Source organism: Cavia porcellus, unplaced genomic scaffold, assembly GCF_034190915.1.
Source record: "Cavia porcellus strain 051 isolate PalLab524CR breed Dunkin Hartley unplaced genomic scaffold, mCavPor4.1 scaffold_32, whole genome shotgun sequence".
NCBI classification, from domain to species: Eukaryota; Metazoa; Chordata; class Mammalia; order Rodentia; family Caviidae; genus Cavia; species Cavia porcellus.
The window spans coordinates 28,709,004-28,735,854 of record NW_026947515.1 but is presented as its reverse complement, the minus strand read 5'-3'; the positions used below and the strand labels follow the sequence as shown (position 1 = coordinate 28,735,854).

At 55.9% G+C, this 26,851-nt stretch overlaps 3 protein-coding genes across 22 annotated transcripts in view; 1 reads left to right on the top strand and 2 right to left on the bottom strand.

The window, feature by feature from the left end:
* Positions 1-534: 534 nt before the first annotated feature.
* On the bottom strand, positions 535-16,761 carry Slc26a11 (solute carrier family 26 member 11). 6 transcript variants are annotated; one of them, XM_005001385.3, is made up of 17 exons: positions 16,625-16,761; positions 15,484-15,727; positions 14,776-14,968; positions 14,449-14,534; positions 12,357-12,436; positions 11,267-11,409; positions 9,735-9,910; positions 9,211-9,283; positions 6,752-6,802; positions 5,398-5,458; positions 4,943-4,998; positions 4,647-4,787; positions 3,606-3,733; positions 3,211-3,310; positions 2,697-2,830; positions 2,061-2,133; positions 535-1,220 (listed from the first exon to the last, which is right to left on the bottom strand). In XM_005001385.3, the coding sequence occupies exons 1-17, from the start codon at positions 16,759-16,761 to the stop codon at positions 1,129-1,131; spliced, it is 1,968 nt and encodes a 655-aa protein (XP_005001442.2). In that variant the 3' UTR covers positions 535-1,128. The 6 variants fall into 6 exon arrangements, with proteins under 6 accessions (XP_005001442.2, XP_063097685.1, XP_063097686.1 ...); XM_063241615.1 differs by lacking the exon at positions 12,357-12,436 and adding an exon at positions 10,049-10,152; XM_063241616.1 differs by lacking the exons at positions 12,357-12,436; positions 16,625-16,761 and adding exons at positions 10,049-10,152; positions 16,249-16,452.
* Positions 16,717-25,396, top strand: Sgsh (N-sulfoglucosamine sulfohydrolase). 8 transcript variants are annotated; one of them, XM_063242156.1, is made up of 9 exons: positions 16,717-16,847; positions 18,629-18,789; positions 20,196-20,255; positions 20,515-20,665; positions 21,137-21,312; positions 21,657-21,738; positions 23,185-23,388; positions 24,055-24,751; positions 25,037-25,396. In XM_063242156.1, exons 1-8 carry the CDS (start codon positions 16,760-16,762, stop codon positions 24,612-24,614), a joined length of 1,482 nt encoding a protein of 493 aa, XP_063098226.1. In that variant the 5' UTR covers positions 16,717-16,759; the 3' UTR covers positions 24,615-24,751; positions 25,037-25,396. The 8 variants fall into 8 exon arrangements, with proteins under 8 accessions (XP_063098226.1, XP_063098225.1, XP_063098224.1 ...); XM_063242155.1 differs by having other exon boundaries at positions 20,196-20,301; positions 21,156-21,309; XM_063242154.1 differs by having other exon boundaries at positions 20,196-20,301; positions 21,156-21,312.
* The window catches only part of Card14 (caspase recruitment domain family member 14), a 41,534-nt gene continuing 40,030 nt past the window's right edge, over positions 25,348-26,851 (bottom strand). For all 8 annotated transcript variants that reach the window (XM_063242148.1, XM_063242143.1, XM_063242142.1 and 5 more), the window contains one exon: positions 25,348-26,426. In XM_063242148.1, coding sequence (XP_063098218.1) covers positions 26,222-26,426 — 205 coding nt within the window. In that variant the 3' untranslated portion in view covers positions 25,348-26,221. The remainder of the gene's footprint in view (positions 26,427-26,851) is intronic.

Sequence of the window (26,851 nt, the reverse complement as noted above, 5' to 3'; positions counted from 1 at the left end):
TTTATCAACTGGTTCCTTGGTTTCCCCTAAGAGTTGATCTTTTGCTTAACCATAACACTGCTGGTGGTGCATGCATGACTACCCCATCAAGTGGCACAAACAGATCTAATGAATCACTCTCAGGAGTCTTTTCACTCATAAAATTAACAAAAAACTGATGGTGGGACAGTCATACATGTGCCACCAATTGTTCAAACTGCCTGGCAGTGAGACACAGGAATTAAGGCCCTGTCATGAATGTGTTAATTACTTTCCATGAACCAGGAACTAGGGAGGCTGAGGCAGGAGAACTGCTGTGAGCTCAGGGTCAGCCTGGACTACAATACACAGTAAGCTCCAGAGTAGCCTGTGCTACATAGTGAGACTGTCTCAAAAAAAAAAAAAAATTACTTCCATAGCTCCATCTCTAAATACTTACACTGAGGGTTAGGGCTTCATGCCATGGATTTTGGGGCACACAATTCAGTCCAGAGTCCACACACGGTGAACAGAGGACTTGTTACCATAGACTTGGAATAAAACAGTATCAAGCCATTAAAAACCACGTAGATCATTTATTATCACAATAAATAATTGATGGCAAATGCCTGCATGGAAACCCAGGCAGCACAGCAGCACATGGGAAGTGATTCCATTGACGCCAACCCACTCACGCACGGGCAGGTGCCTGCACTGGGTGGGGTCTGGCCTGATCAAAGAGGACGGGGGATGGCTTCCTTTACTTTTTACAATAAGCAATTACGATCTTTACAAAACACCGAAGCTATCTCTTGAATTTAAAAAACACAGAAGTGTTTTAAAAGAGATGAGAGATTTGGCACACCCTGGTCCTCTCTCAAGCCACAGCAGAGCCACTGCATGGCAACGGATGCGCCTCTGAGGTACCTGCCCCACGGCGGCCTGCTGCTGCTCCTTTCTGCCATCTCTGGGCTATAGCCGTGGCAGCTCTCTCCAACTACTCTCCCAACAAGGTCCACGCCCAGGGGGGAGCGGGCAGGTGCCTGCAGAGGGCAGCAGAATCCCTCCAGGGGTTCCTCTGTGTAGCCAGCACGTCTCTCAGGCAGGACCGATGTCAAACACAGACAGGCACCTTCTGGGAGACTACGCCAGCTGCCCCCAGTGGCCCGGTTAGGCTGTCAGCAGGGTGACCTTATGTTCTGGGACAGAATCTTCACAAACGTTGTAGGGCTCCATGCCTAGCTCTTGCCTCACGTATTGCTCTGCAAAAAATGTTTCTTTTTTATCCAGTACTGGAGATGGAACCCAGCACCCTCATGCCGAGCTGCCTTCACAGTCCATTTTTATTTTGAGACATGGTCCTGCTACGTAACAAAATCACCCAGGCTGCACTTGAACTTTCAACCCTTTTGCCTCAGCCTTCCAGAGTGCTGGGGTTATAGGTATGTGCTTCTAAGGCCAGTTAAAAATAACAAGCACTGAAAAAATGGACAGGAAGACCAGTCAGTTTGGGGAACAGGCTCCAAGAGGCAGGCACTTGGGGCCCAGCACCCAGGGTACTGAAGGCCACTCCTCTCTGGGCTCACCACGACTTCCAGAGTGCCCTGAACGGCATGGCCTTCTGGGCCACTTGCAGCTGCTTCTGGCAGCAATGCGGACACATCTCAGATGGCAGACCCAGCCCAAGAAGCAGCCACAGAAACCTCACAATCCCGCACGCCCACTACCTACAACAGGCACACAGCCAGCTTAAGGTGGCGAAAACAGAACCCTGGTTCCTCAGGGACATGGACCCTGAGGCATGAGACCTTTCTAGCGTGACAGAAACATGTTACCCAGATCAGTGGGTACACTGGGAGGACACTGACACTCTGCTCACCTGTGCTTAAAACTCCCTCTAACACACACCCCAACACAAGCCCCAGGTAAAGAAGGCCTTGGTTTACCTCTGACCCTACCTGGGCCTGGACCCACACCTCTTACGCCCTCTTGGGGACCAGGTATTCCGTGCCCTTCACCCCTTTCTTCCTGCTCCCCCAGTTCTGCCCTGTTTTGTTGACCTCCGGGAGATGGACATGCTGGTGAATGTCCCCAGTGCCCACCTGCCTTCTCCAGGGTGGGAAAGTTCTGGAACCCCTTCAGGTCTGCAGCCAGCAAGGTATGGAGCACAGGAGCCTGTGGAACAGACACGCTTTGGTGCAGGGCAAAGGACTCTGCCCCTGACAGATGCACAGCAGGCAGCGTGGTGGAGGCGCCGAATATTCTGGGACATTCTGCACCCTTGCCACACAGGTAACGGAGAGGGAGGGAGGCTCCAGTGGGCTGCCGCCAGAGGGGTTTCCATATGACTGGCCTTCAAAGACCACCAAACTGGCCACTGCAAACTGCACAGGAAGCAACAGCCACAGTGCAACCATGGAGCCAGCCGGCCTGAGACCAGAATCTCAGCACTAAAGACAGCGCGTGAGCAATGGGCCTGGCGCCGAGGGCCAGGGAGCCTGAGGCTGTGCCAAGAACTGCTCTGAGGACAGGGCTGCGGCCCCCCATATTCCAGGGAAGGAGACGAAGGTCAGGTGGGTTGAGAACCTGCCAGGTCAGAGCAGAGCCACAGCAGACGGAGGGTCAGGGCCATCTGTCCTTGGGATGGCTGGCATCAAGGCTCAAGAATGTCACAGTGGCCCAGGGAAGGAGGGAGGGCTGCCAACCCGGGTCCTGTGGGTGGGGGCTGGCTTGCCTACCTGCAGGCCAGAGAAAACCAGGGAGACACCCTGCTTGCGGAAGTCCTCCAGCAGCCCGGCCAGGCCCAGCACCACAGTGTAGTCAATGCTGCAGACGTGGGAGCACTCCAGAACCGCAGGGCGTGGCGAGGTCACTGGGAACACAGGCCAAGTAGTCACACTGCTGGGCGCGGCCAGCAAGGACTACTGGTGAGGGTCGGGGTGGCTCAGGGAACAGCTCTTCAGTGAGACCAGTAGCTGCTTCCTAAGACCAAGAGACTCCTTGCCTGCCCTGAACATCAATCAGCTCTGGGCTGAAGCAGGGAGAGAAGCAGTCCTGGGGCTGAGCACCCACTGGGGACTGTCCTACCCACGGGGGATGCCACTCAGAGCTGCTCAACACCTCATGGACCTGACAGCAGAGGGGTGGCCCATAGGCCAGTGGGGGCTGGGCTGTGGAGTCCTCAAACAGCCATGGTGGAGGGGAAGTCGGTGCATGCATGCTGACTATAGTCCACCGCTGCCCATCACATACCTTCCAGCGCCCGACTCAGTACAATGTCCCGCAAGGTCTCAATGGCAGGGAAGTGCAGGCCACTGGCCAGCTGCAGGATGAGGACCGGTCCCTCTGACACCTTGGAAGGGAGGAGGAAAGAGTGAGCTTTAGGGTGAGGAAACAGGGCGGCTCCCACGAGGCTTTGCCTATCCCAAGCAGGAAGCCACAAGCCAAGCCCAGTGCACTGGGTGGGGCAGGAGTGAGGGCTGGTGGGACACCCCCCCCCCCCCCGCAAGAACCAGGCACAGCAGCAAGGCACTATGGCTTTTAATGAGAGGAGGGTCAACTCTGGCAGTGCTGGAGACCACAGTCACCCATAAATTCAAGAAAAAAGGAGAAGCCCTGAATCCACACATGCCTCCCTTGGCCAGCACCTGGGTCTTAGGCCTGGCCACGAAGTGCAGCAGGAACAGCGTGGACACCAGGGTCCCTGCCAGGATGCCATACTGGACCTCCCAGAAGCACAGCAGGAAAGTTGCACAGAGAGGCAGGAGGTCCAGCCCTAGGAGAGGAGGGGAACAACTCAGCCCCATCTGGTGGGCCCCACCAGGCAGGATGATGGGCTCCTGCTCCCTACATGGTGATAACGGGGATCACAGACCCAGGCAGCCTCTGCTCTGGGGACTCAAGGACAGCAGCTGTGAGTCCCAGCTCATCACAGGAAGGTCCTGGTCACAGGAAGCCAACTAACTGACCCTGCTGGGCCAGGCCCCAGGCCTCCAAGCTCAGAGAGAGCAGTGAGGGCCTGCTGGGCGCCCATGAAGGAGGGACAAAGCCTGAGAAGGGTGGCAGGGATCAGGGGATCTTTGGAGACCACACAGGACACTTGGCTGAGATAGTGGGGGATGGGCAAAATCCACGAGTTTGGGGACAGCTCCAGACACAAGTGGGTCAGACCCATCTCCCCCTTCCCTAAGCCTCAGTTTCCTTCAGGAGCATCTATTGCATTCCACACAGGCAGAGTACATGGCTGGGACACACACTACAGAGAGGTCCTGCTGCACGATGACATGATCGATTGTGCCTTGTGTTGGTGACTCCCTGGGGAGACAGTGGAAGGAGCCAAGCTACACAAATCCTTACAGTTCCACCATTCAAGACTCTGAGGCTCAGGATACCCAAGGGAGTGGGCAGGGAGACAGCCGGCTGAGGGAAACGGGGATTTCAGGCAGAGAAGCCCCGCTGGTCACCTCCAGGGTCCCTGCACAGGGGAACCTGGTCCTCTGGAGACCAACGTCCCACTCTCTTGGCAGCCTTATTCAAGGCTTTGGGACATCTGAACTTGAGGGCAGCTCCCAGCCCTCGTATGGGCTGGGCTGCCTGAAGGGGGTTCAAGGATGCCCTCAGCAACCCCAAACTCCGTGCCACGGCGCCCTCTGCTGGGCACATGCCTACCGGTAACGGCACATACGCACTCTTAACTCGCCACAGCATCCCGAAGATCTTGGTGTCAAACAGTGGCACCACAGCCATGATGATGACAGCAGCCAGTGCAGCCTTGGGAATGTAGTAGAAGAGCGAGGTCAGGTAGTCTAGGGACAGCAGCACCAGTGCACCTGTAGACAGCAGGGGTCACCTGGGGCCTTGGAGGTGCCATCCCAGGAGGACACAGCCGTGGACCTGACAGCCTGCTAAGGAGGCATGGCCCTTTAGGAGGCTTCTGCCTGTCTCTCCCTCACCATCATGGGCATAAGGAAAAGTGGGGGCTCACCGGTCACCAGGCCTCCCGCAGGGGTGCACACCCCAGACTGGGCATTCACAGCTGTCCTGGAAAGGCAAGAGAGACCTGTGAGTGCTGCGGTCCCAGCACAGCAGGGGAAGCTTCTGCCTGCCTGCAGAGGCAGGCGACCTTCCAGGAGACCAGGCGGGGGGTGGGGCAGGTGGGCCAAGGCAGTGACTGGGGGCGGGGGCAGAGCACTGGGTGCAGCCCATACCCTTATTCCTTAAATACATATGGTTTACTGTTTCCACACGCTGGGAACTTTCCAGATGGAAATGCGGCACTGAGAACCCAGATGCTGCTCCAGAGAGCAGGGGTAGCCCCCCACTTCCTGCTTTGCCACAAGAAGGGTGTGGAAAATGGGCAAATGGGCCCAGCTAAGGAAGAGGCGATTCTGGAGCTGGGCCCACCCCACGCAGCAGGGAGGGAAGCGTGTGGGCACTCACCGCCCAAAGCTGCCTGTGATCGGGTAGGATGACACAAAGGAACCCAGCATGTTGGTGAGGCCTGGGAAGACGACAAGACGTTTACTGGGTGAAGGAGGAGGAATCACACAGGCCAAAGACTGGGCAGGCAGAGGCAGAAAATTGAGCCCGTCAGGGAGAGATGCAGGGAAAGACGGGCGCCTGTGTTAGCCTTGGGCACGCCTTTGGGAAGGAAAACACAGGCCACGAGCTTGTCACGTCTGCCCAGTTGGCGTTGGGCTTCATTTATAGTGCTGAGGTTTGAATCCATGGCCTCGAGCACACCAGGCATCGGTCTACCACAGAACCACAGTCCCAGGCCTGATTTAGCTCTGATCGTCATTCTGGAGCCAGCCTTGCCCCATGGATTCAATATGCCTGTCTGCTTTTGTCTGTGCCGCCAGATCTACGTTATTCTTCTCCTGCTGCTGCTGCTGCTGCTGCTGGTGGGGATGCTGCAAGCCACTTGTTTCATTGTGTTCCATGCAGGATCTTGCTACGGAGCTCAGGCCAGCCTTGAATTTGCAATGCTCCTGCCTCAGCGGCCCTAGTGCTGGGATTACAGGCATGTGCCACCACGTCTTGCTATGGATGTACTATTTTTGAAGTCATAGGAATGGGGTGCTCTGAGAAATCATAGTTGGAAGGTTCACTGGTAGGTTCTTCAGGGAGTTCGTGGACCTCCTCAGAGAAGGGTGCTACATGGGGGCCCAGGTGTTTGTTGACTGTAAGTTAAGTGGCCGAGGTCCAGACCTGACCCCAAAGCTGCCAGGTGCTGCTTGCTGACTGCGCCCATCCATAGTGGGAGGGGGACAGGCAGGAGCAGGCCCATGACACACTGGCACTAGACTGGACCCAAATGTAAGATTTAGGCCATGGTCCCCAAACACACTAGAAAAGTCATCTCACAAAGACAAAGGAATTCACAATGGCAAACCCAGCATACAGCCCTGGCCACAGGCAGGCAGCCTAGGACACCTGGGTCCTTATCGGTCCCCCTACTCCTGCTGGAGGGAGGCCACAGGGCAGGGACAGGCATGCTTGGGGCTGGCCTGGCAGCACCCTTCTGCTCCTTGCCCGCTGGCCCTCACACTGCTTTTCGGAGGCTGGGCACTCCAGGGTGTCCATGAGGTCACAGATGTCAGGGTGTCCACTCAGCAGGTACTCAGTAAGTGGAAACCTGGACCACCTGTGAGCTGCCTATGCCCAAGGGTTGAACAGAAGCTTCGGGGCCCTTGAGGAGGAGTCTACAAGGCCCACTGGCTCATCACAGCCACTGTCACACTCAGCACAACTCAGTGGGACATGCAGGCACTCAGCCTGGAAGGGGTCTTACCGATGGCCAGCAGCTCCTGGTTGGCATCCACATGGTAATCGTTTTGAGATGCTAAAGGGGAGGGACAAACACACTGTCACTGGATATACGACGACATTGCTGGGAAAGTGCCTATGAGACGAAGAACTGGTTCACACTTCTCTGCGTGCATGGCACTATCCGAGCTCTGCATATATGAAAATCCAGAATCTGAAATGTTTCAAAACCGAAACTCTCTGGGTACTGACATCACCTCCAAAACATTTTGCAGCTGGGCATGGTGGCCCATGACTGAAATCCATACTCTCAGGGAGGCTGAGACAGGAGGTCACAAGTTCAAGTTCAAGCTCAGCCTGGGTAATTCAGCAGTTTAGCAAGACTCTGTCTCAAAGAGAGGTGAGGATGTAGTTCAGAGTGAAGGCTGTAGGTTCAACCCCCAGTTCCAGAAGAAAAAAAAGAAAGAAATAAAAAGTTTTGGACTTTTGAATTAGGATGCTCAACCAATAAACGCTATTAAAAATATTTCAACATGTGAAAACCTCTCAAATCAGAAACATGTCTGGTCCCAGGTATTTTTCCACGTGTGTATCAGAAAGCAGACGGAAGTAACACATTAACTGCAGTCAGACGGAGAAGGAAGAGGGATGACAGGTGATTTACCCTCTTTACTTCTGTACTTTCTACAACATCTTTATATATTTTTGTTTGTCTGTTTTCAGATAGGGTCTCACTATGCAGCACAAGCTGGCCTTGAACTCACAGTGATCCTTCTGCCTCAGCCTTTCTGGTGCTAAGCCAGGGTAACTTCGCAATATCCTGTCTCATAGTAAAAAATTTAAAAATGAGCAGGGCATGTAGTTTAGTGCAAAACCCCAAGGTTTAATCCGTACTTAAAACAAAACAAAATAGAAAAACAAAACAAGCAATGTCTAGGTAACAGACAAGAGTAAAGGCTGTAAGATGCAGATTTGGAGAAGATACTGTTTTATTTCCAGCAACATAAAGAGATGATCAGAGAAACAGAAACTAAATAAGGAAGACAAGAGCTGTACGCAGAACTAATGGAGACATGGAATGGTTCTGAGCAACTGCTGGATCTGGAAACCCTTCTGAGTGGATCTCTGAAGGGGCTGAGGGACAAAGCACTGGGCTGCTGGAGCGGAATCTACCCTGGCATACCTAGGGCTGGGCAGGAAACACCAGGCAGGGAGGCAGACAATACACACAGTGAATTTCTTCCTGGTGCTAGGAATGGGACCCAGTGCCTGTGCGTGCCGGGCAAGCGCTCTACTGCTGAGCTGCCGTGACCTGGGCTTTCACCTGCAGAACTAACCTGGACCTGCAGGCAAGGAGGCCTCAGTTATCACAGATTGGGGTGCAAGAGTCATCCAAGCTGACAATCCGGAGTTGGAAGTGCAGCCAACCCCAGTGGGAAAGGTGACAAGGCAACACTTTAACAGCCTAACCTTACAAAGGAGAGTGCTGAAAGATGCTCACTCAGATATAGGCGCCTATACCTCCCTGCTTCCAAAGAGGGAGGGGAGGAGCCTCCAGGGTACCGAGCCAGCAGGACAGATGCTGTGAATTTTTAGAACTTTTGTGAACCAGTTATTAAGCACAGCTTAATTAAACTGAATTAAAAATCAACTAATTACAACTTCCGCTTAAACAAATCACAGTACAAACAAAGACACAACAACTCACGGCTTCTTCATTTGACATCTCGCTATTACCAATGAGGTTACCTGTGTCTACCACAAGCAACAGCAAGCAACACAGAAAGGAACCCCGCACACAGCTTGTTCCAACTCTGCACCCCAGCTCCACATTAGGGATGCCTTAGTCTGTTCTGGAAGTGAACACTGAGTCGAGGGTGCCCTGAGCTACATCTCCAGCTCCATTGTAAGTTTCAAGACAGGGTCTCACTAAGTTGCCCAGGCTGGCCCTGTACTGTTAATCTTCCTGCCTCAGCTTCCCCAGGAGCTGAGGTTACAGGTGGGTGCAACCCTGGACCACCACTCCTGGCCAAAGCAGGGTCTCTCGTGTCCACACACAGGAATGCTGGCTGGCACACTGGGACAGGGTTTCTGGTTACAGATCCAGTTTTACTGCACACAGTGTGCGTCCCTTACCCAAAACAGCTGGAAACCAAAGTGCTTCCAGCTTTAGAAATCTTCAGAGTTTGGAATATGTGCCTAGACTTTTATCAGTTAAGAATACTTCAGCCTTTGTCTGTTGAGCACCCATCAGGTCACACTGGCACCAAGGGTTTCAGATTTTGGATTTTCAGATCAGGGATGTCTCACCTGGTGTACATGTACTCCATTTTAAAACATGATCACATTAACATTTAGAAAAAAAATTCTGATTTTATAAATGGCAGCAGCCAAATGCAAGCAAGAAAGCAGCAGCTGAGCAACTGTGAGCCCAGCCAGGGTGCATCACCGAGGAGGAAAAGGTGCGGGCAGCGGGCGTCTCACCGAAGGCTTTGGCCACTGCGATGCTCTCCAGCAGCCCGATCAGGGGCACCACTGCCAGCCCTGCCCCCAGGTCCTGGGGGAAGAGACAGGGGAGGTGGTGAGGGCCTTCCAGCATCCCTGTCCCTCCGGAAGGGACAGGCAGGTCTGGTCACCCTACCAAGGCATGATCGGCCCGCCCCCAAGTGCACCCACAAAGGAGACATGTGCAGCGCTTGCAGCTGCAAGGGTATGAGCATGTGAGGCAAAGAGCACCTCCTCATGGGGAAAGGGGCCAGACATTAAGGAGAACCTGCAGATACCCCCCGTGCCGCTGTCTGAAGGAGGGGGACTGTGGGGTCTCTGAGGCCAAAACACAAGGGAGTGCCTGGTCCGCTGTGTCCAACCTGGGGCTCTTCCCTAACTGCTGCCCACAGGGACTGTGACCCCTTCATCGGGCTGGAAACTCCTGTCACCGGACAGATGCAGCAGGGACCCAGAGCCAGACCCAGGGACTCGGCCACGCTGGCGGCTCCATTGCTTCTCACCTGCACCATCCGGGTGAAGGAGACAGTCCCATTGGCCATGGTCACCGAGAAGGGAGGGACTCGCACAGGCGGCAGCCCCTTGGCTATCTCTCCAGTTAGAATGAAGGGCTGGTATCCAGTCACCTCAAAGGAATATGCAACCAGGGCCGCGAAGGAGACCACTAGGGCATTACGAGCTGGGACAGAGGGAACACAGGTGAGACCCGGGCCTGACACACATGGGAAAGTGGCAGGGCAGGGGCTGGCACCCTCCTGCGTCCAGACTGCTGCGTGTGCGCCACCACCCTCAGCTGGCGTTCTAGCATCTAAGAAACCTTTCTCGGCCAGGCTTGGTGGTGCGGATCTGTGATCCCAGTCATTTGGGAAGCTGATGCAGGAGTGTTTCAAGTTCAAGGCCAGCCTGGGCAGCTTAGTGAGACTGTGTTAAAAGAAAATCCAGTACTTTTTAAGAAAGAGGGAGGCTAGTACAGCCTCTGCCCAGCGTGCAGGAGGCCCTGGGTTTAGCCCCTAACTTTAGGAAACAACAAAAAACCTTTTTCACTGCTCCCCTGTTTCATTGCTGTTGATTTCCTGCCTGCCCCCCACTAACTGCTGGGCCACATTCAGATCATTTCACTCCTCGTAAGGTTCAGAGATGACGCTGCTGTCCTGCGTGTACCTTCTTCTGTGGGTATCACTAACCAGCGTCCAGCCTCCCCAGCAATGGCCCTCAGCAGGGCCCTGGCCTCAGCCGCTCCCATGGACCCTGTCACTCACTCAGCCCGCGCGCCCCATGCCCAGAGCTAAACTCTCCCTCCCAGCAAGCGCCCGGCTAGAACGCAGCCTCTGGGTAGTGTGGAATTTGCCTTCTCACCCAGTGATCCCGCAGATGGGGTTTCTCAAGCCTGGGCACTGCCAATGTTTTGGGCCAGCTGACTCCACTGGGGGAGACCAGGGGGCCGCTGACACCCACCAGATGCCAGCAACAGCTTCCCCAGATGGTATCACCCAAAGATGACTCCCAACTTTGCCCAGTCACCTCTGCCTGGGAACCACTGCTGCAGATGAGGGTTCCCAGTACTGGAGACAGATCAGAACCATCTATAATCCAGGCGTGGTGGTGCACACCTTGTGACCCCAGTACTCTGGGAAGCTGAGGCAGGAGCATCCCAAGTTTGAGCCCAGCCTTGACAACTTAATGACTTAGTGAAAGCCTGTCTCAAAATGAAAAATAAGGGGCTGGGGGTGTAGCTCGGTGTCATAAGCACCTTCCTGGCAAGTGCAGGGTCGTAAGTTCAATTCCAGGTAAAACAAAATAAATAAAAATAAAAAAGGGCTGGAGCCGTAACTCAATGGGAGGTCCTAGGTTTAATCACTGGTACCAAACCAAACTGGACTGGACCAAAGCTAACTGAACCAAATCAAACCAAAAACCCACCAGTAATCACAATGCACAAGGCACTCCCAGGCCAAAGCATCTCTAAGGGCTGGGGCTCGGAACTCCTGCTGACTGCCTCCCCTCACCCATGCCCCTCAGCCAGGGGGCTCCTCACCTGTGGCAGTGGTCCACACCAGCCCACAGCTGAGCCGCACGCAGAGGGGCATCTCGGGGTGGACAGGAGGAATGCGGTCCCGCATGAGCTTCAGCACAAGCAGCAGCACCATGCAGACCAGGCCCAGAATGGCATCGCCCAGCCTGCGGGCAGAGGACGGGTCACCACCCAGCCAGGCAGCCACGCACACCTGCTCCTGAAACACTGTCCCCAACCTTTTGGCCTTCTCCTAAGTGATCCACAGCCCTCGATGATTTCAAAACTGTGTTCACAGCTCAGTAAGCACCCAGCCCTGCACAGGACTAGGAGTCAGGAAGTCCCCACCACCACTGGAGAGGGACTGCAACCCCACGCATTCAGGCCTGTCAATCACAGATGGCACATCTGGACTACACTCAGTAGGTGAGGCCCTGTGCCCCTTCGTTTGTGAGCCAGTGTCCACCTCCAGGAGGCTGACCCCTACTCAAGAGGCAGAGGGCCCACTGGCTCCCAACACAGTCCCTGAACCAAGGTGGCAGAAGATCCAAGCAGAAAGGAAGTCTGAGCCCTGGTCTACTCTCCAGGCCACCACCCACTTTCCTCAAACCCTCTTCTGGTCCAGGCAGGACAGCAGGGGATATCCTGGCTCTCCGCCAGCTGGTCTAGGAGGGAGGGACCCTTCATCAGAGAGACTTACACCATCAAGGAAGTGACACAGGTGGGGCCCCACCTGCAGAGAGCAGCCCTTGGGCAGACACATTCTGGGCATCAGCTCTCCGGGCCTGCGACATGGTACTACTATGTGAGGACTCCGGGACAGGAGACTGTCTGTCCTACCCCTACTGACCCAGATAACCTGGTGGAGGATCCTCAGACACCCCGGGCTCCTGAAACAATGCTACCCTTTCTCAGCAGTCTGGGCTGACCTGGCATCTGCTTGTCTAACCCCTGCCCAGTGATGTGACCTTGCCACTCTGGGGACCAGTGCGAGCAACAAGGCCCAAGAAGACAGCTCAACGCTAGCCGGGGTGGAGAAGGAAGCAGGGCATGGGAAGGGGCCCTGGAAGGAAGAGCAGCCATATCCAGGGGGAAAAAGAACCCAACGGGGTACCTGGTCTCCCCGACGCTGAGGAAGGTGTGATATACTTGCAGGAAGAACTGCCGGGGGATGTTGTGCAGGCCCAGCAGGTTCTGTTCAAACAGAATCCATTAGAACCTGCCCATGCCTGTCCCTCTCTCCCCTCTGCCTCCACTCCATCCCTTCTTTTTGCCTGAGAAGGGCCCCACCTGGGGGTCTGGACCTGCAGGGCTAACTCGGGGCTCCCAGGGGTCACTGCGACCCCAAGGCAGGAGATAAAGTTACCTTGGGGAAGCCAGCACCTAGTGTATGGGTCAGCAGTACAAAGCAGGAGACCTGGACCTACAGCCAAGCAGCTGAGCTGTCTGGGGACCTCGGCCACACTTCCCCACACTTCCCTCTGACCACTACTGGCCAGAGAGCTCTGTTACTCCCCACCCTGGCCCCTGCTTGAAGGAAAACTCATGCCCAGGCCAAGACAGGCAGAACTAGCTGCTCCTCAGGGGCTCGATGGAAAGGCGTGGGGGTCCCAGTCAGGACAGGGCCTCCCACCCTGACCACAGCCCTTGGGGTCTTCAGGAAGGAAAAGGGGCTTCATTCCCTGCTTCAGCACTTCATCCTGCCTGAGACCCAGCAGGATGTATGGGAGGTGGATTAACCAGGACACCTTAGGACCCTCCTAGCCCACAATCACTGCAAACACTGAGGCTGGGGACATGGGACAGGTAGACACTGATGGATTCTTGGATTGGGAGGGCCTCAAGTCCTAGGGATGTCCGATGGCCACACAGTATGATCTAATCAAAGTTTTTAAAATTTGGGGAGTGGGGTTAAGGTTACTGAGTACGGACGAGAAGGTACCCTCCAGTGGCATTAAAATCATATAAAAGAGCAGGGTGTGGTGGCCCCTTCCTGTTATCCTAGCACTCTGGGAGGCTGAAGCAGGAGAATTCAAAGTTTGAACCCAGCTGGTACAAAGTAGTAAATTCGAAAGACCTTGTGTCAAAAATTTTTTAAAAACATCTAGAGATGCAGCTCAATACAAAGGATGTGGGTTCAATACCTAATGCCACAGAAAGAAAAAGACTTTTTTTTTCGATTTCCTACATCCAAGAAAGAATAGACAAAACAAAACAAAAAAAAAGCATTCTTGACACTGCCAAGCACGCCCTGACATGTGTACATACTGTAAAATCCCACTCTCCCACACCTTGCTGTGTATCTCCTCCTCTCTAAAGTGGGCACCATGATAAACCTACCTCCCATGGTGTGCTAAGAGTGAAGGACTCAGCAAGCCTGACCCACTCCTGAGACAAAGGGTGCAAAAGAGTCTCCCAACCTTAATGCTCCTGCTCTGCCTACACAGAGACACGGGCCAGTGGAGCAGCCCCTGGCTTTGAGACACAGGCCTGGTGGAGCTGGGGTGTAGAAACACAGCCACGAGACAAGGGAATGGCCCTGAATCCACCATCAGGAACCCCATCCACAGAACTGAGTTCAGTTCCATTGCATACGTGCCCCGGAGGAGAGGGCCCTACCTACTTCACACCACCCAGAGCAGTGGGCACCATGGTCAAGCTTGCCTCAAGTAATGTAAGAAACACCCAGGCACGTGAGCAGAAGTGAGCTGCATCCTGGGACAACTGAAGATGGGCTCTAGGGCTTCTTAGAGGCATTTTAAACAGGAATAAAATCCTGGCATTTAAATAGAAACTAGAAGAAGCCACAAAGAGCTATCCAGAAGAAGCCACAAGGAGCTATCCAGGTAAACTAGCAAGGGGAAGTGATTTGCTGGTAAAAACCCTGGTGCCCATGATCTGCAAGGTTTGCTGATACAACATGTTATAAAGGCAGAACAGAACCATCTTGTGAAGCCAACCAAACGCCCTGGCACAAAAACTCAGGCAAGAGCTGAGTGTAATTATGGGCCCCAAATTACCTACTGTGAAATCTGACCATTGTGTAACATCTCTCCCTGGAGGGAAGGACTCAGTGCTCCTCAATCCAGGTTGGAGACAAATCCCAAGCAGCAAGGTGTTTACTGGCCACAAAGTGCGGGGCTGCTTTGGTCCTGCTCCCAGGAACCCCTGTGCCACCTTGCAGCGGTGGTAGACACTGTGCCTACCTTGATCTGTCCAAAGCCGATGATGATGGCAGCAGCGGAGGTGAACCCCTTAATGACAGGGCAGGAGATGAAATCCAACAGGAACCCTGGCAGCCAGAAGGGAATGAAGGGCCGGCCCCAGTTCCCTTGGTTTTAGAGGGTAGGCTGGGTGTAGGCTGGGAAAATGGGTGATGCACCCTACTAGACGGTTCTTAGGGTCTGTGGCCCTGCAGTTCTCCCAGTGTGCTGGCCCTGCAGAGTGGAGCAGGCCTGGAACTGGGGTACCTCCCCACCTTAGCACACATAACTTGAAGCCTCTCCGCCCACCACAGGAAGACAAGGTCTTACCCAAATGCAGGAGCCCCATGGCTAGCTGGATGCAGCCTGACAGGAAGGTCAGCAGCACAGCATAGGCAGGCTCATGGAAGGTATAGAAGGATACCAGGAGGGACATGATGGCTGTAGGGCCCAGAGTCACATCCCGGGAGGTGCCCAGGAAGACATACACAAAGCATCCCGTGAAGGCAGAGTAGAGGCCGTACTGTCAGGGAGAGACAGCAGTGAGCCCCAGGAGGCCCAGGCCAGTCCACCCCTGTCCCTGCTGTCCACGGATGTGTGGACAAAGGACCTGCAGGTACCAACTGTGTACTTGCACACCTTGTACACGCAGGCAGGGCCAGTCACCTACCCTCCACTGGCTGCCATGGTGGACCTGCAGTGAACAGGGGCTGTTTTTCTACCAGCTCCAAGCGGGGCCTCAGGGTGCTGACACCAGGTGAAGTGGGGTAGGGTCAAAGGCCAGGGAACTTTGTCTGGGAGTCCCAGGAAGTATTCCTAAGGTCACCACGAATCACCCCTCTAAACACACAGAGTCAGCTCAGGGCCTGAAAGCAGTCACATGCTATGAATTATAGATCCAGGGTTCCTTGGGCCCCTGGGGTAGGACGTGTGAAGGTGTCTGGGGCCCATACTAAGCACAAGCCTTTCTGTTCAGCCGCTAGGTGGGGTCAGGCCATGGGGACAGGAGGTGCCTGGCAGTGGGGTCAGACAGCTCACCTGGGGAGGCAGTCCAGCCACTTCTGCATAGGCCAGCGCCTGGGGAATGACTGTGAGGCCAACTGAGAGTCCAGCGATGAAGTCCATCTTCAGCCACTGCAGTGAGTACCGAGGCAGCCACGCCAGGACAGGCAGCCGCTTCTGCCAGGCTGAGACGGAGCAGCAGGCGCTGAGGGCCATGCTGGAGCTGGAGAGCCAGGCCTGCCCCAGGCCCTTCAGGGAGGAGGGCATCAGGAGCAAGGGCCTATGGGAGGGAAACAGCAGCCATCAGGGGCTGAATTTCAGAGGACCCAGCAAGGCCAGGTGGGTTCACAGACACCAAGAGCAGGCACCGTGGAGGCGTGGTGAGCCAGAGTGGCTAAGTTCCCCAGATGGGATGAGAGAAGCCCACAAAGTGGGCAAGGCACCAACCTGTGCCCACATTCACTATCCTGGACCCCACAGGCTCAAATCCCGGTGTCCCTCCCTCCAGCAACCCCACAGGTAAGAACCAGGCAAACTACTTCTGCATTAGAACCCTAAAGAATTTCTCCTCCCAGCAGAATCTATTCTTCCTCTCCAGGGCACCTAATGGAACAAGCTCTGAGAGAAGGAGGGTCTTCGGGACCCACCCACCGGAGCCTACACGCACAGGATGGGGAGTCTGGGGCCCAAGGGCTCCGAGATCCACCGCCACAGCGAACCATCCCAAGTCCGAACCACGGCCGGAGCCACCCACAATTTCTGAGGCCACATCTTACCCAGCCCCCCACCTGTGGCACTCACAAGTCTAAAGGAGCCCCGGGGATTGCAGCCGAGTGCTGGAGAACGTCTGGGGCTCCCGCGTTAATTCTGGGTGAGCGGCATCCTTGAGCCCTGGCTCTCCATCCCGCGCGCAGAACCGGCCGCCGACCCCCAGCCCGCCTGCTGCGCCCCTCGGGACAAAATCCAGCCTCTCCACCCCCACGATGCGGCGGGACCCCCAGCCCGGGACCCAGGGTGAGCACCCGCGCCCACCCCGAGGGAGATGAGGGCCGGGAACGTGGGGCGGGACGCGGCTCGGAGATCCCCGCTGCAGAGCCGCCCTCGAATCCCGCACTGGGTCCACCGTGGCCGCCCCCTGCCCGGGCCAGGGCCCGGTATTCCACCGGTGCAGACTCACCCCGGGTGCTCGGGGTCACTCGGAGTCGTCGCCGGCCGGGCCGCAGGAACTTGAGGGGAGGGAGAAGAGAAGGGACGGGCACGTGACCGGGGAGGGGCGGGGCGCAGAGCGGCTGCCGACTCGGTGGTGGCCGCCATGAGCCGCCCCGGGCCCGTCTGCTGCGCGCTTCTGCTGCTCCTGGGGCTCTGCAGGGCGCGCCCCCGGAACGCGCTGCTGATCCTCGGTGAGTGCCGCCGCCCTCCCGTGGCCACGGGTTACTGCAGCGAAATCAGGCCCTGGGCCTCGTCCCCCACCAGTGGCCAGTGCTGACCCAGCGTGCCCGGCGCTTGCGGTCCCACTGCCCCTAGACTCGCCACACGTCGCCATGGCCCCTAGACTCTCCCCTAGACTCTCTTTGCCGGCTCCTTAGGCTGTGCAGCAGTAGGGACCAGCCCGGCGCTCAGAGCTCCCGCTTTGCCCCCCCCCCCGGTCTGATTTGGCCCCCCTCGGCATCCCCAGAGCAGCCAGGGCCGTGCCCGTGAGCCCCATGTTAGCGAGCCTAGCGGCTTTGCAGAGCTCCTGGGGCTAAGGTGTGCGGCTGGGATACTCTGGCCTGACCTTCTGTGGCTTGACTTTCCCTTTTCAGACCCCAGAGGGCTGTGGCCCAAGTGCACTGGTCCACACTACCTGCTCACTTCTCACCCAGCCTGTGCTGCCCTCAGAAACCCCAGGTTCCTGCAACACCCTGCTGCTCACAAGACTTCCTGTTTGGGTGACCAGGCCCGTGACAACCCAAATCCTGCTGGGGTCTGGCTCCTTGCCAGACCCACTGTTTCTGATTAACTTTGCGGTCTCTGGGCAGCCTTCAGCTGATTGTAACACAAACAGCAACCTTCCGGGTGCCTGGCAGGCCCCTCCCAGGCACTAAGGAAGAATCTGCCCCAGGCCCCCCATCCTGCTGGGATTTGTTATTAGAAGGGAGCCTTCCAGAGCCCAGAAGCTGCAGTCCCCAGCTTAGGTTGCTGTTAGCTTGGAAACCAAGTACCACAACCCAGCTGTCCTACACACAGAAATTCTTTTCTCACACTTGTGGAATCTGAAAGTCCAAGTCAGGTGCCAGCACAGGGAGGGACCTTCTCCTGGCTTTCAGAGGGCCAACTTCCTACTGCATCCCCATAGGCAGGGGAGGGCACAGTCCTGTTAGATTGGACCCTACCCTGATGACAGGTTTCACTTAACTTCCATGAAATTCAACATTGACAAACCAGGTGTTTTGGTTTGCACACCTGGAGTCCCAGCCACTTGGGAGGCTGAGGCTGGAGGATTGTAAGTTTGAGGGCAGCCTGGACTACATAACAAGACCCTATCTCTCTAAACATAGTTTAAAAGGACTAGGGCTGAGGCCTAGCGGTAGTGTGCTTGGGTAGTATGTTCCAGAGCTTGGGCTGGGTTCAGTCTCCTGTGCTGCCAACACTCCCCAGCCTGCACCCCCCAAAACACTCACACATAGACTCACAAACATGTGCACCCACATAGGCCCATCCCTTATCAACCGATACAGACACACTGGAGTTGAGCCTTCAGCCTAGGAACTTGGGGTGGACAGATTTCAGTATGCAGCAGGACCCTTAACAAGTACTGAGACTCCTGACAGTTTGGACAGGGCAGCCTTCCTCTAGGGTTGCAGGGACCCCCACCAGAGGATATGGCCCCAGCATCCCTCTCCCAGCCTGTGGCCAACATCTCTCCTGGCTGACAGGCCCACTCACATGTTGTGTTTGCTAGGAATGCCCACTTGTGTCTCGAGGCTGCCTGAGTATTCTGTCTGCTGGGTGTCACACTAGCCTGCTCCCATGCCTCGCTGTCACAGCGCCTGGAGTCCTGCCCACTCAGGGCTTATGGCTGCCCTGTGCCTTGGTCTCCTGGGTAGTGCTGGCCCAAGCCTTTGCAGTAGGACCCCAGCTTCCCCACAGGCTGTCCCTTCTGACCCCCAGCCCACTGACTCTTGTCTGTTCCCTTCCTCAGCGGATGATGGAGGCTTTGAGAGTGGCGTGTATAACAACAGTGCCATTGCCACGCCTCACCTGGATGCCCTGGCGCGCCGCAGCTTGGTCTTCCGCAATGCCTTTACCTCCGTCAGCAGCTGCTCCCCCAGCCGTGCCAGCCTGCTCACGGGCCTGCCCCAGGTGAGATGGGCCGGGGAGGAGGAGGACACCTCCCTGGGGGTGCTGCCTCGCCGACCTCCCACCCCCAAGGGCAGCCCCAAGCATGACCTCCAGTGCGGACTCTCGTGCTTTCGCCCCACCCATCAGCAGAACTGGCTCCACTGCCACTGCCTCTCCAGCTTCCTCTTTCTGAGCCTCAGTTTCCTCATCTGTAAAATGGAAGGCACGTCAGATGTCACCCATAGGGTCATCATGGAGTTGGCTGAGCGTGGCTTTGTGCATAAAGCACACAGGAAAGTTCTGGGGATGGAGATAGAGGGCGCCCTTGGGGATGGGAGGTGGGTGGGGAGATCAGCCCCTGCCTGGCAGACGCGAAGTCATGAGTTTGCTTCCCAGTACCAAAAAAATTATAAAAGTAAAAACCCCACAGCTGGGGGCTGGAGGTTTAGCTCAGCGGCGCAAGTGCCTGCCTTGCAAGCAGGCAGTCATGAGTCCGATCCTCGGTACTGATAAAAAGGAAAAAGACAGGAAAAAAAAAACCCACAGCACAGTGGGGTGTGCAGGCTGCTGGGGTGATGGGAACTGCTGCGTCAAAGCCCTTGTTATGGTGAGGGGCTCATCACAAAACTGGCCGTCTTGGGCATTTTTAGCAAGCATTCTGTGGTACAGAGCACATTTATACTAGCATGCGTCCACCTCCAGAACCTTCTCATCTTCCCAGACAAGCTCCGTTCTCTTTAAGCACTATGTCCTCCTCCTTTGGGCCCTGGCGACTGCCTTCTACTTTCTGTCTATGATTTGACAACTCTGGGGACCTCCTGTAGCAGGATGATACTGCATTTTCCCCTGTGTGGTTGGCTATTTTGCTGAGCCTTGTGATCTCAGGGTCCATCCACACTGGCGTGCCTGGAAATTCCTTTTTTGCTGCTGACTCACATCCTGTGCAGGGACGAGCCGCCCTCGGCTTCTCCGTGCACCTGTGTCACACACTTCTGTCCTGCTGCCTCTGGCCATGGTGAATAACACTGCCGGGCATGTGGGTGTGCAGAGTCTTTCTCCTTCCTGTAAGTGGATGCGCTGTCTCCAAGAGACCCCAGGAGATGCTGGGGGCTTGAGAAGGCCCCACTGAGCGGCTGCTTCCAGGCAGTGGGCTGCAGTGTTGGGAAGCGGCTCTTCCATCTGAGTTCAACACGTATGACAATTTCCTTTATCATATAAAATGATTAGAGAACCAAAAGGTAGCAGCCAAACTGTGCTGTCTTTCTCACTGTGCAACGTGTGCTCGTGATGGAGAAGTCAGGAGGCGCAGGTGCACCTGGAGAAGGACATTAAAGCCACCAGTCCTCGGGCTCTGTCCTCCCTTCTCTGGTCCTGCTTTGCCGGGAGGGCGGCAGGTGCACCCAGCCTCACACAGCCCTCACCCGCAGCACCAGAATGGCATGTACGGGCTGCATCAGGACGTGCACCACTTCAACTCCTTCGACAAGGTGCGGAGCCTGCCGCTGCTGCTCAGCCAGGCCGGGGTGCGCACAGGTGAGGTGGGTGTGCTGCAGACCCCAGAGGTCCCCAGAGGCCCTCTACACTCGTCTCCAGGCCTGGACTGAATGTCCCTGCTTGGCTGAGGCTTCACGAGAGCCAGGGTCCAAGGCTGCCTCCCACAATCCCAGCAGTTAGGACTTGGGGGTAGAGAAGGAGCAGGGTGGACTTTGCAGGGGCCTCTCCTGCCCACACTTGTGTCCCTCTCAGGGATCATCGGGAAGAAGCATGTGGGGCCGGAAGCTGTGTACCCGTTCAACTTTGCCTACACGGAGGAGAATGGCTCTGTGCTCCAGGTGGGGAGGAACATCACAAGAATCAAGCTGCTTGTTCGGAAATTCCTGCAGACTCAGGACAGCAGGTACAGCGTTCCCCCCCCGCCCCTTCACTGCCCGTGGCCATGCACAGCGTACATGGGGATTCTGTGCGTGGGGGAGAAGATTATGGATACTCACATTGGTGTAGTCAGGAAAAAAGGGAAATGGAGGCACTGAGGGTAACAGAGAGACTTGTAGATTGATAAGAGCAGGCAAAACCGAGAGGGTTGAACTGGGCCTGATAGGTGCACACTTGTAATCCCAGCACTCTAGGAGGCTGAGGCAGGAGGAATGTAGGTTTGAGCTCAGCCTGGGCAACTTAGTGAGAACCTATCTCAAAATTAAAATTTTTTAAAAAGGGAGTAGGGATATAGCTCAGTGTGTGGGGCCGGGGTCCAATCCCAAAACCAGAAAAAGATAAAGAGGTATTCCAGGATAGGAAAACATCAAGGCACTGGCTGAGCCAGGTGTGTGTGGGGGGAGGTGTCAGCTTTGCTAACCTTGACCTTGAACAGAACCCCCCACCATGTCCAGGCCCTTCTTCCTCTACGTGGCCTTTCATGACCCGCACCGCTGTGGACACTCCCAGCCCCAGTATGGAGCCTTCTGTGAGAAGTTTGGGAACGGGGAGAGCGGCATGGGACGTATCCCGGATTGGACCCCCCAGACCTACAACCCTCAGGATGTGGTGGTAGGAGGGACCCTTGCCGTGTTTCCAAGATCCCCCCCTCCCCGACCAGCCCAAAACCAAGTCCCAGAGCTTGGCGGCCCTGCCCCAAATGATGTGATGTATTAGAGGAGATCCCTCCTAACTAAATGGCTCACATCCCTCTCTCTGGGGTCACAGGAAGCCCTGGAAGCTCAGAATGATGCACCCAGGGTGGGCTGCTCTGACTGAGCCATTCGTAAGAGGAAGATGGTGGCAGACCCAAGGAGAGGGCCAGGGTCTCCTCCTACCCTGGCTCAAGGGCACATCTCTCTTCCCTCATCCCAACCTGTTCTGAGCCTGACTTTCCACCTCTGTGCTCCTCCCAGGTGCCTTACTTTGTCCCTGACACTCCGGCAGCCCGAGCTGACCTGGCTGCTCAGTACACCACCATCGGTCGGATGGACCAAGGTGAGTTGCAGGAAATGACTGTGGGGTGCACCACGGCTTCTGTCCCCACCTTGGGGAACTCAGCTGGATTGGGTCGAACCTAGGTGGGTCCCCCTGCCACAGGGTGTGAGCCCTTAGGGTATATTAGCTTTTTTTTTTTTTTAATCACTGCAACAAAATACCTAACACCCACAATGGAAAGGAAGAGAGATTTACTTGATTCATAGTTTCCAGTGGGTGCAGGCCGTGGTCTGCCAGCCCCACGGCAGAAGCAGCATGGTGGGAACGCCTGACGAAGGACATCTGCTCATCCCATGGCAGCTGGGAAGCAGAGACAGAAGGAAGATGCTGAGGAAGATATTTCCTTCCAGGTCACACCCTCAGTGAATTCTGTCTCCTCACTGGGCCCCGAGCCCTAATAGCTGTCAGCTGTGAACTCATCAGTACCCTAATCTTTTGATGAGCAGTATAGCTCCCCTACCCAGGGACCTCCCGGAAACCCTACTTCTGAATACAAGACTTGGGGACATTCTAGACCTAAACCATAACAGAGGGTCAGTGTGGATGGACAGCCCTACCCTGCTGGGTGCTGTAGAATTGCTCCTGGGCTGGCCAGAGTTTGGGTGAAGACTCCAAGTGCTCTTCCAGCAAAAGGATCTGGGTCGGATTTGGGGTTCGGGGTTGTGTAGATTATGCAGATGCAGAATGCAGGAGGTGTGTTAAGAGGTTCATGTTTATGGCTGCCACACCAGTGTGCCCCGTTGGGACAGCCTTTGTTCTGTCCTAGTCCTGGAGGCTCCGAGTTGTGAATGGAGGGCCCTCCCCTGCCTCTCCCAGCTTCTGAGCTGGAAATCCTTGAGTCTCTTAGCTTGCAGTCTCGGGCCCATCCTCACATGACTTCTTTGCTGAATATCATTTCCTCTTTTGTCGGTGTCACTTCCCCTAAGGACTCTGGCCATGGGACTTGGGGCCACTTGGACGCTCAGATGATCTCATCCCACAATGCTTACCTTGCCTCTGCAGAGTCCATTTACCCAAATGGGCCACATTCGCAGGTCCTGGGTTGACATGGGGCAGGGGGCACCATTCAGCCCCTTGCAGGAGATTGGTATCTTTGCCACATCTCTGTTGGCACCAGTAGTTAGTGAGCGCTGGGAAGCAGGAGTAGAGGAGAGCCTGTCTTCCAGCCCCTGCCCAGGGTGACCCGCTGCTCCACAGGATGGGAGTGATAGTCCAGGAAACAAAGAAACTGCTCTGGGGTGGTCTCAGCTGACTGGGTGTGACCAGTACTGGAGGATGATCAGGTCCCTGGAGGCCGATGCCACCTGCTTGAGGTCAGGGAGCTGGATGAGTTAGGCTGGAGGTTGGGCTGGTGTTTTGAGGTCTAGAAGGTGACAGCCCAGTGGCCAGATGATATAGTGGCAAGTGAGAACACATGCCCAAATCCCTCGCCCTTCCACCCCACAGGGATTGGACTTGTGCTGCAGGAGCTTCGGGGAGCTGGCGTCTTGAATGATACACTGGTGATCTTCACATCGGACAATGGAATCCCCTTCCCTAGCGGCAGGACCAACCTGTACTGGCCAGGGACTGCCGAGCCCTTGCTGGTGTCATCCCCGAAACACCCGAAGCGCTGGGGCCAGGTCAGCGAGGCCTACGTGAGCCTCCTTGGTATGGTTCTGTTACATGGGAAGGGTGGAGGGCGGCATGGTCAGATTGCCATTTATCATCACTCGCTCTGCACCCGTGACCTCAAGTGGAGTTTCTGCCATGTGGGCAAGGAAGGGACAGCCACCTGACCTAGGGCTGAGGATTAGAGTTATCTAGGTGATTTGTTAATAGCTGAACCGCAGCCCCCAGGGTGACCAGCAGGTTCCGAGATGGTGCTGGTGCTTTGGGCCTGGGACTCCATCTCCTGGGCCACTACCCTGTCATGCTTTCCCATGGACCCATAGACCCTTGTGACCCTGTGTATCCCCCACACGGCCTGGGGTTTTCTAGACCAGCATGCCAGCAAGCAGACAGACCACAGACATGGGAAACTGAGAGGTAGGGTGAGCGTGGCTGGAGTGCAAGCCCTGTCCACTGTGTTCTGCTCAGACCAGTAGGTTCCCCGCAGCTTGGGGCTCCCCAGCTTGGGGGAGCACTGTGATGACAGCACAGAGTGAGTAGGGCCTCTCCTGGCTGGGACACTGGCCAGGAGGACCCTAGTTCTCATCAGATCAGGGCTCCTGGATGGTCAGCTTTGAGGGGGTGAGGGGTGGCTTAGACTCGGCCCTTACAGAGCAGGTTCCAGTGACCCACAGGGACCCTGACCCTGCCATGTCTCCTTCCCAGATCTCACGCCCACCATCTTGGATTGGTTCTCCATCCCCTACCCCACATATGCCATCTTTGGCTCAAAGACCGTTCAGCTTACAGGCCGGTCACTCCTGCCTGCGCTGGAGACAGAGCCCCCGTGGGCTACTGTGTTTGGCAGCCAGAGCCATCATGAAGTCACTATGTCTTACCCCATGCGCTCCGTGTACCACCGGAACTTCCGCCTTGTGCACAACCTCAGCTTCCGGATGCCGTTTCCTGTGGACCAGGACTTCTACATCTCACCTACCTTTCAGGACCTGTTGAACCGCACTGTAGCGGGCCAGCCTACTGGCTGGTACAAAGACCTACACCACTACTACTATCGGGAGCGCTGGGAGCTCTACGATGACCATCTTGACCCTTGGGAGACCCAGAACTTGGCCGCTGACCCCCACTTTGCAGAGGTGCTGGCAATGCTGAAGACCCGCCTGGCCAAGTGGCAGTGGGAGACCCACGATCCCTGGGTGTGTGCCCCCGATGGTGTCCTGGAAGAAAAGCTTTCTCCACAGTGCCGGCCACTCCACAATGAACTGTGACTCTGTCATGCCTCCCTGGGGCAGCTACCTGGCCCTTCCGTTCCTCCACACTCCTTTCGGAGGTGGCTCCTTGATATACAGGAGTCCTGCTTCTCCTGGTGGGGAAACACACATATGGACATCCAGCCCTTCACCAGGTACTGCCCCAAGGAAACACTGCTGGCCCCACTTCTGAGCTGTGTCCTGTGATGGAAAGCCGGGGGTGGGGATCTCCCAGCCTGTTTTCAGAGCGGGGATCTGCAGATGGAGGGCAGGAATGGGAGTTCGAGACACTCTTAGTCTTTGGAACTAACTGATGTTTGTGAGTCCTTCACTCTGAGGAGACTGGGCCTTCCTGTGCCACATGGGCCTTTAGCCACTGGGTCTGCTGCAGGTCTCACACCACCTGAGGCTCACCTGTCCTGCTTCTCCTCCTGATATAGGTACCTGCTCAGCAGGATTCTCACCGATTCTTGAAAGTGACAAGTTTACTCCTGTGTTCTTTCCACTCAACACACATCCTTTCTGAGAGTGACTGAGGATGAAGGTGAGACAGTGTGCCTCCAGTGGCTTGGGTTCCTTGTGTGACACCCGCATCTGGCTCCATACCCACCCTGCTGCCATTGCTGAGGGAGCAGAAGCTGGGCCTGGAGAAACCTAGAAAGTGGGCTGTCTTCTTCTTTGGGGGGACTTCAGCCCTTTTCCTCCCCTACCAGCTCCATATTGGGGATGGGAAGGAAGCCACAGGACCCAGCACTGTAAACATCTTTTTATTTTAATAAAACGTGAGTTTATTTACGGAATTCATTTATGATAACAGCAACTTGAATTGTGGGATAATGTCCCAATGCAGAGACACTGTTCAAGTGACATTTAGTGTACAATAGTCCTGGGAGGCAGGAGTCATCGGCAAGTGGGATGCTCACCGGAACCAGGCTGAGTTGTGCTCGCTCCCTGGCCAAGTGGCAGTGGGACAAGGCTGGGCCTTGTCCTGGGCCTGGACAAGGGCTGTGGGCTGCAGTTCACACCCAAGAAGATTGCTGGGCCTGTCCAATGGCATTTGTGCCCAGCTCTCAGCACATTCCTGCATCCTCAGAGCCAGAGTTGCAGGCCAGGAGGCACAGACCATGGGACAACTGTGCCACCACAGGTACTGTTCACAAGCAGCTACACAGGTATCTGTGACCCAACAGTGCGGAGAGAAGCCTGCCAGGGTCACCCTGTGCCTGTCCTGGGTGGGGGTGGCAGCTCCAGCTGGCTCAGAAGATATCTCTTGACACTTTGAATACAAAAAGAAGAGCAGCCCCCACAACCAGACAAGCACTTGTCCAGGGGTCCAGGAGGTCTGGGGGCTTGGGAAGCACTGCCCCATACTGCAGTGAGGTTCTCAGGCCCCCCCAGCAAGGCCACACCCAGCCCTGGTAGAGAGTGGCTATGGCTTTCACAGGGGGCTGAGGGGGTCCAAGGACTTGACCCACAAGGGCTGAGGGTACACAGAACCTCAGGAAGGGGAGAGCTGGGTTTGTGTGCCAAACAGCCCCAGCTGTTCCCTGACGCCCTGGCTCAAAGGAGAAGCAGCATTAACAGGCACATAGAGATCCTTTAGCCCCAGGGAGGCCATCACGTCACTAGGGCCTTTGCTCTGTCCACACCACCTTCTTCTGCTCGTCCAAGATGGCCAGATGAACACAGCCCAGCAGCCCATCCAGGTCACTCCAGCTGTCAGGGGCCAGGCTGCTGTACAGGCAGGGCACTTTGTCCAGGTCCATCTCTTCCTGCCTGGCCGCCTCCAGGAGCTGCTCCTCTGAGACACTGAGCCTCTGCAGGCCTTTCCTGTGTGGTAGAGATGGTGCAGCCTCAGAGAAAGTGAGGGTGGCCAGGTCCAAGCCTAGGCTGGAGGTACACCAGCACCTGTCCAAAACCCCTGGATGTGACAGTGGCCCCGCATCAAGGGACCTTTTGGAGAAGCTGGGGCCCCAGCTCCCAGTGGCATTGCACTGGTGGGGACAGGCTGTCTTGGAGAGAGCTCCACTCTCCAGTGGCTAAGGGATGGGAGGATATCTGCTGGTCCCGAGCCAGAAACCAAGTACTGGGGGAGTTTTCAGCATTTGGGGTCCTCCCACAGATAGACCGAGTACCAAGAATTGCGTGGCCTCAGTGGCTTTAGGACAGGGGGCAGGTTCTCCCCTGGGGGAGGGCAGCAGTACCCTCAGCACTTCCAAAGACAGGAGCACTGTGCCATCTGGAAGAAGCCCCTT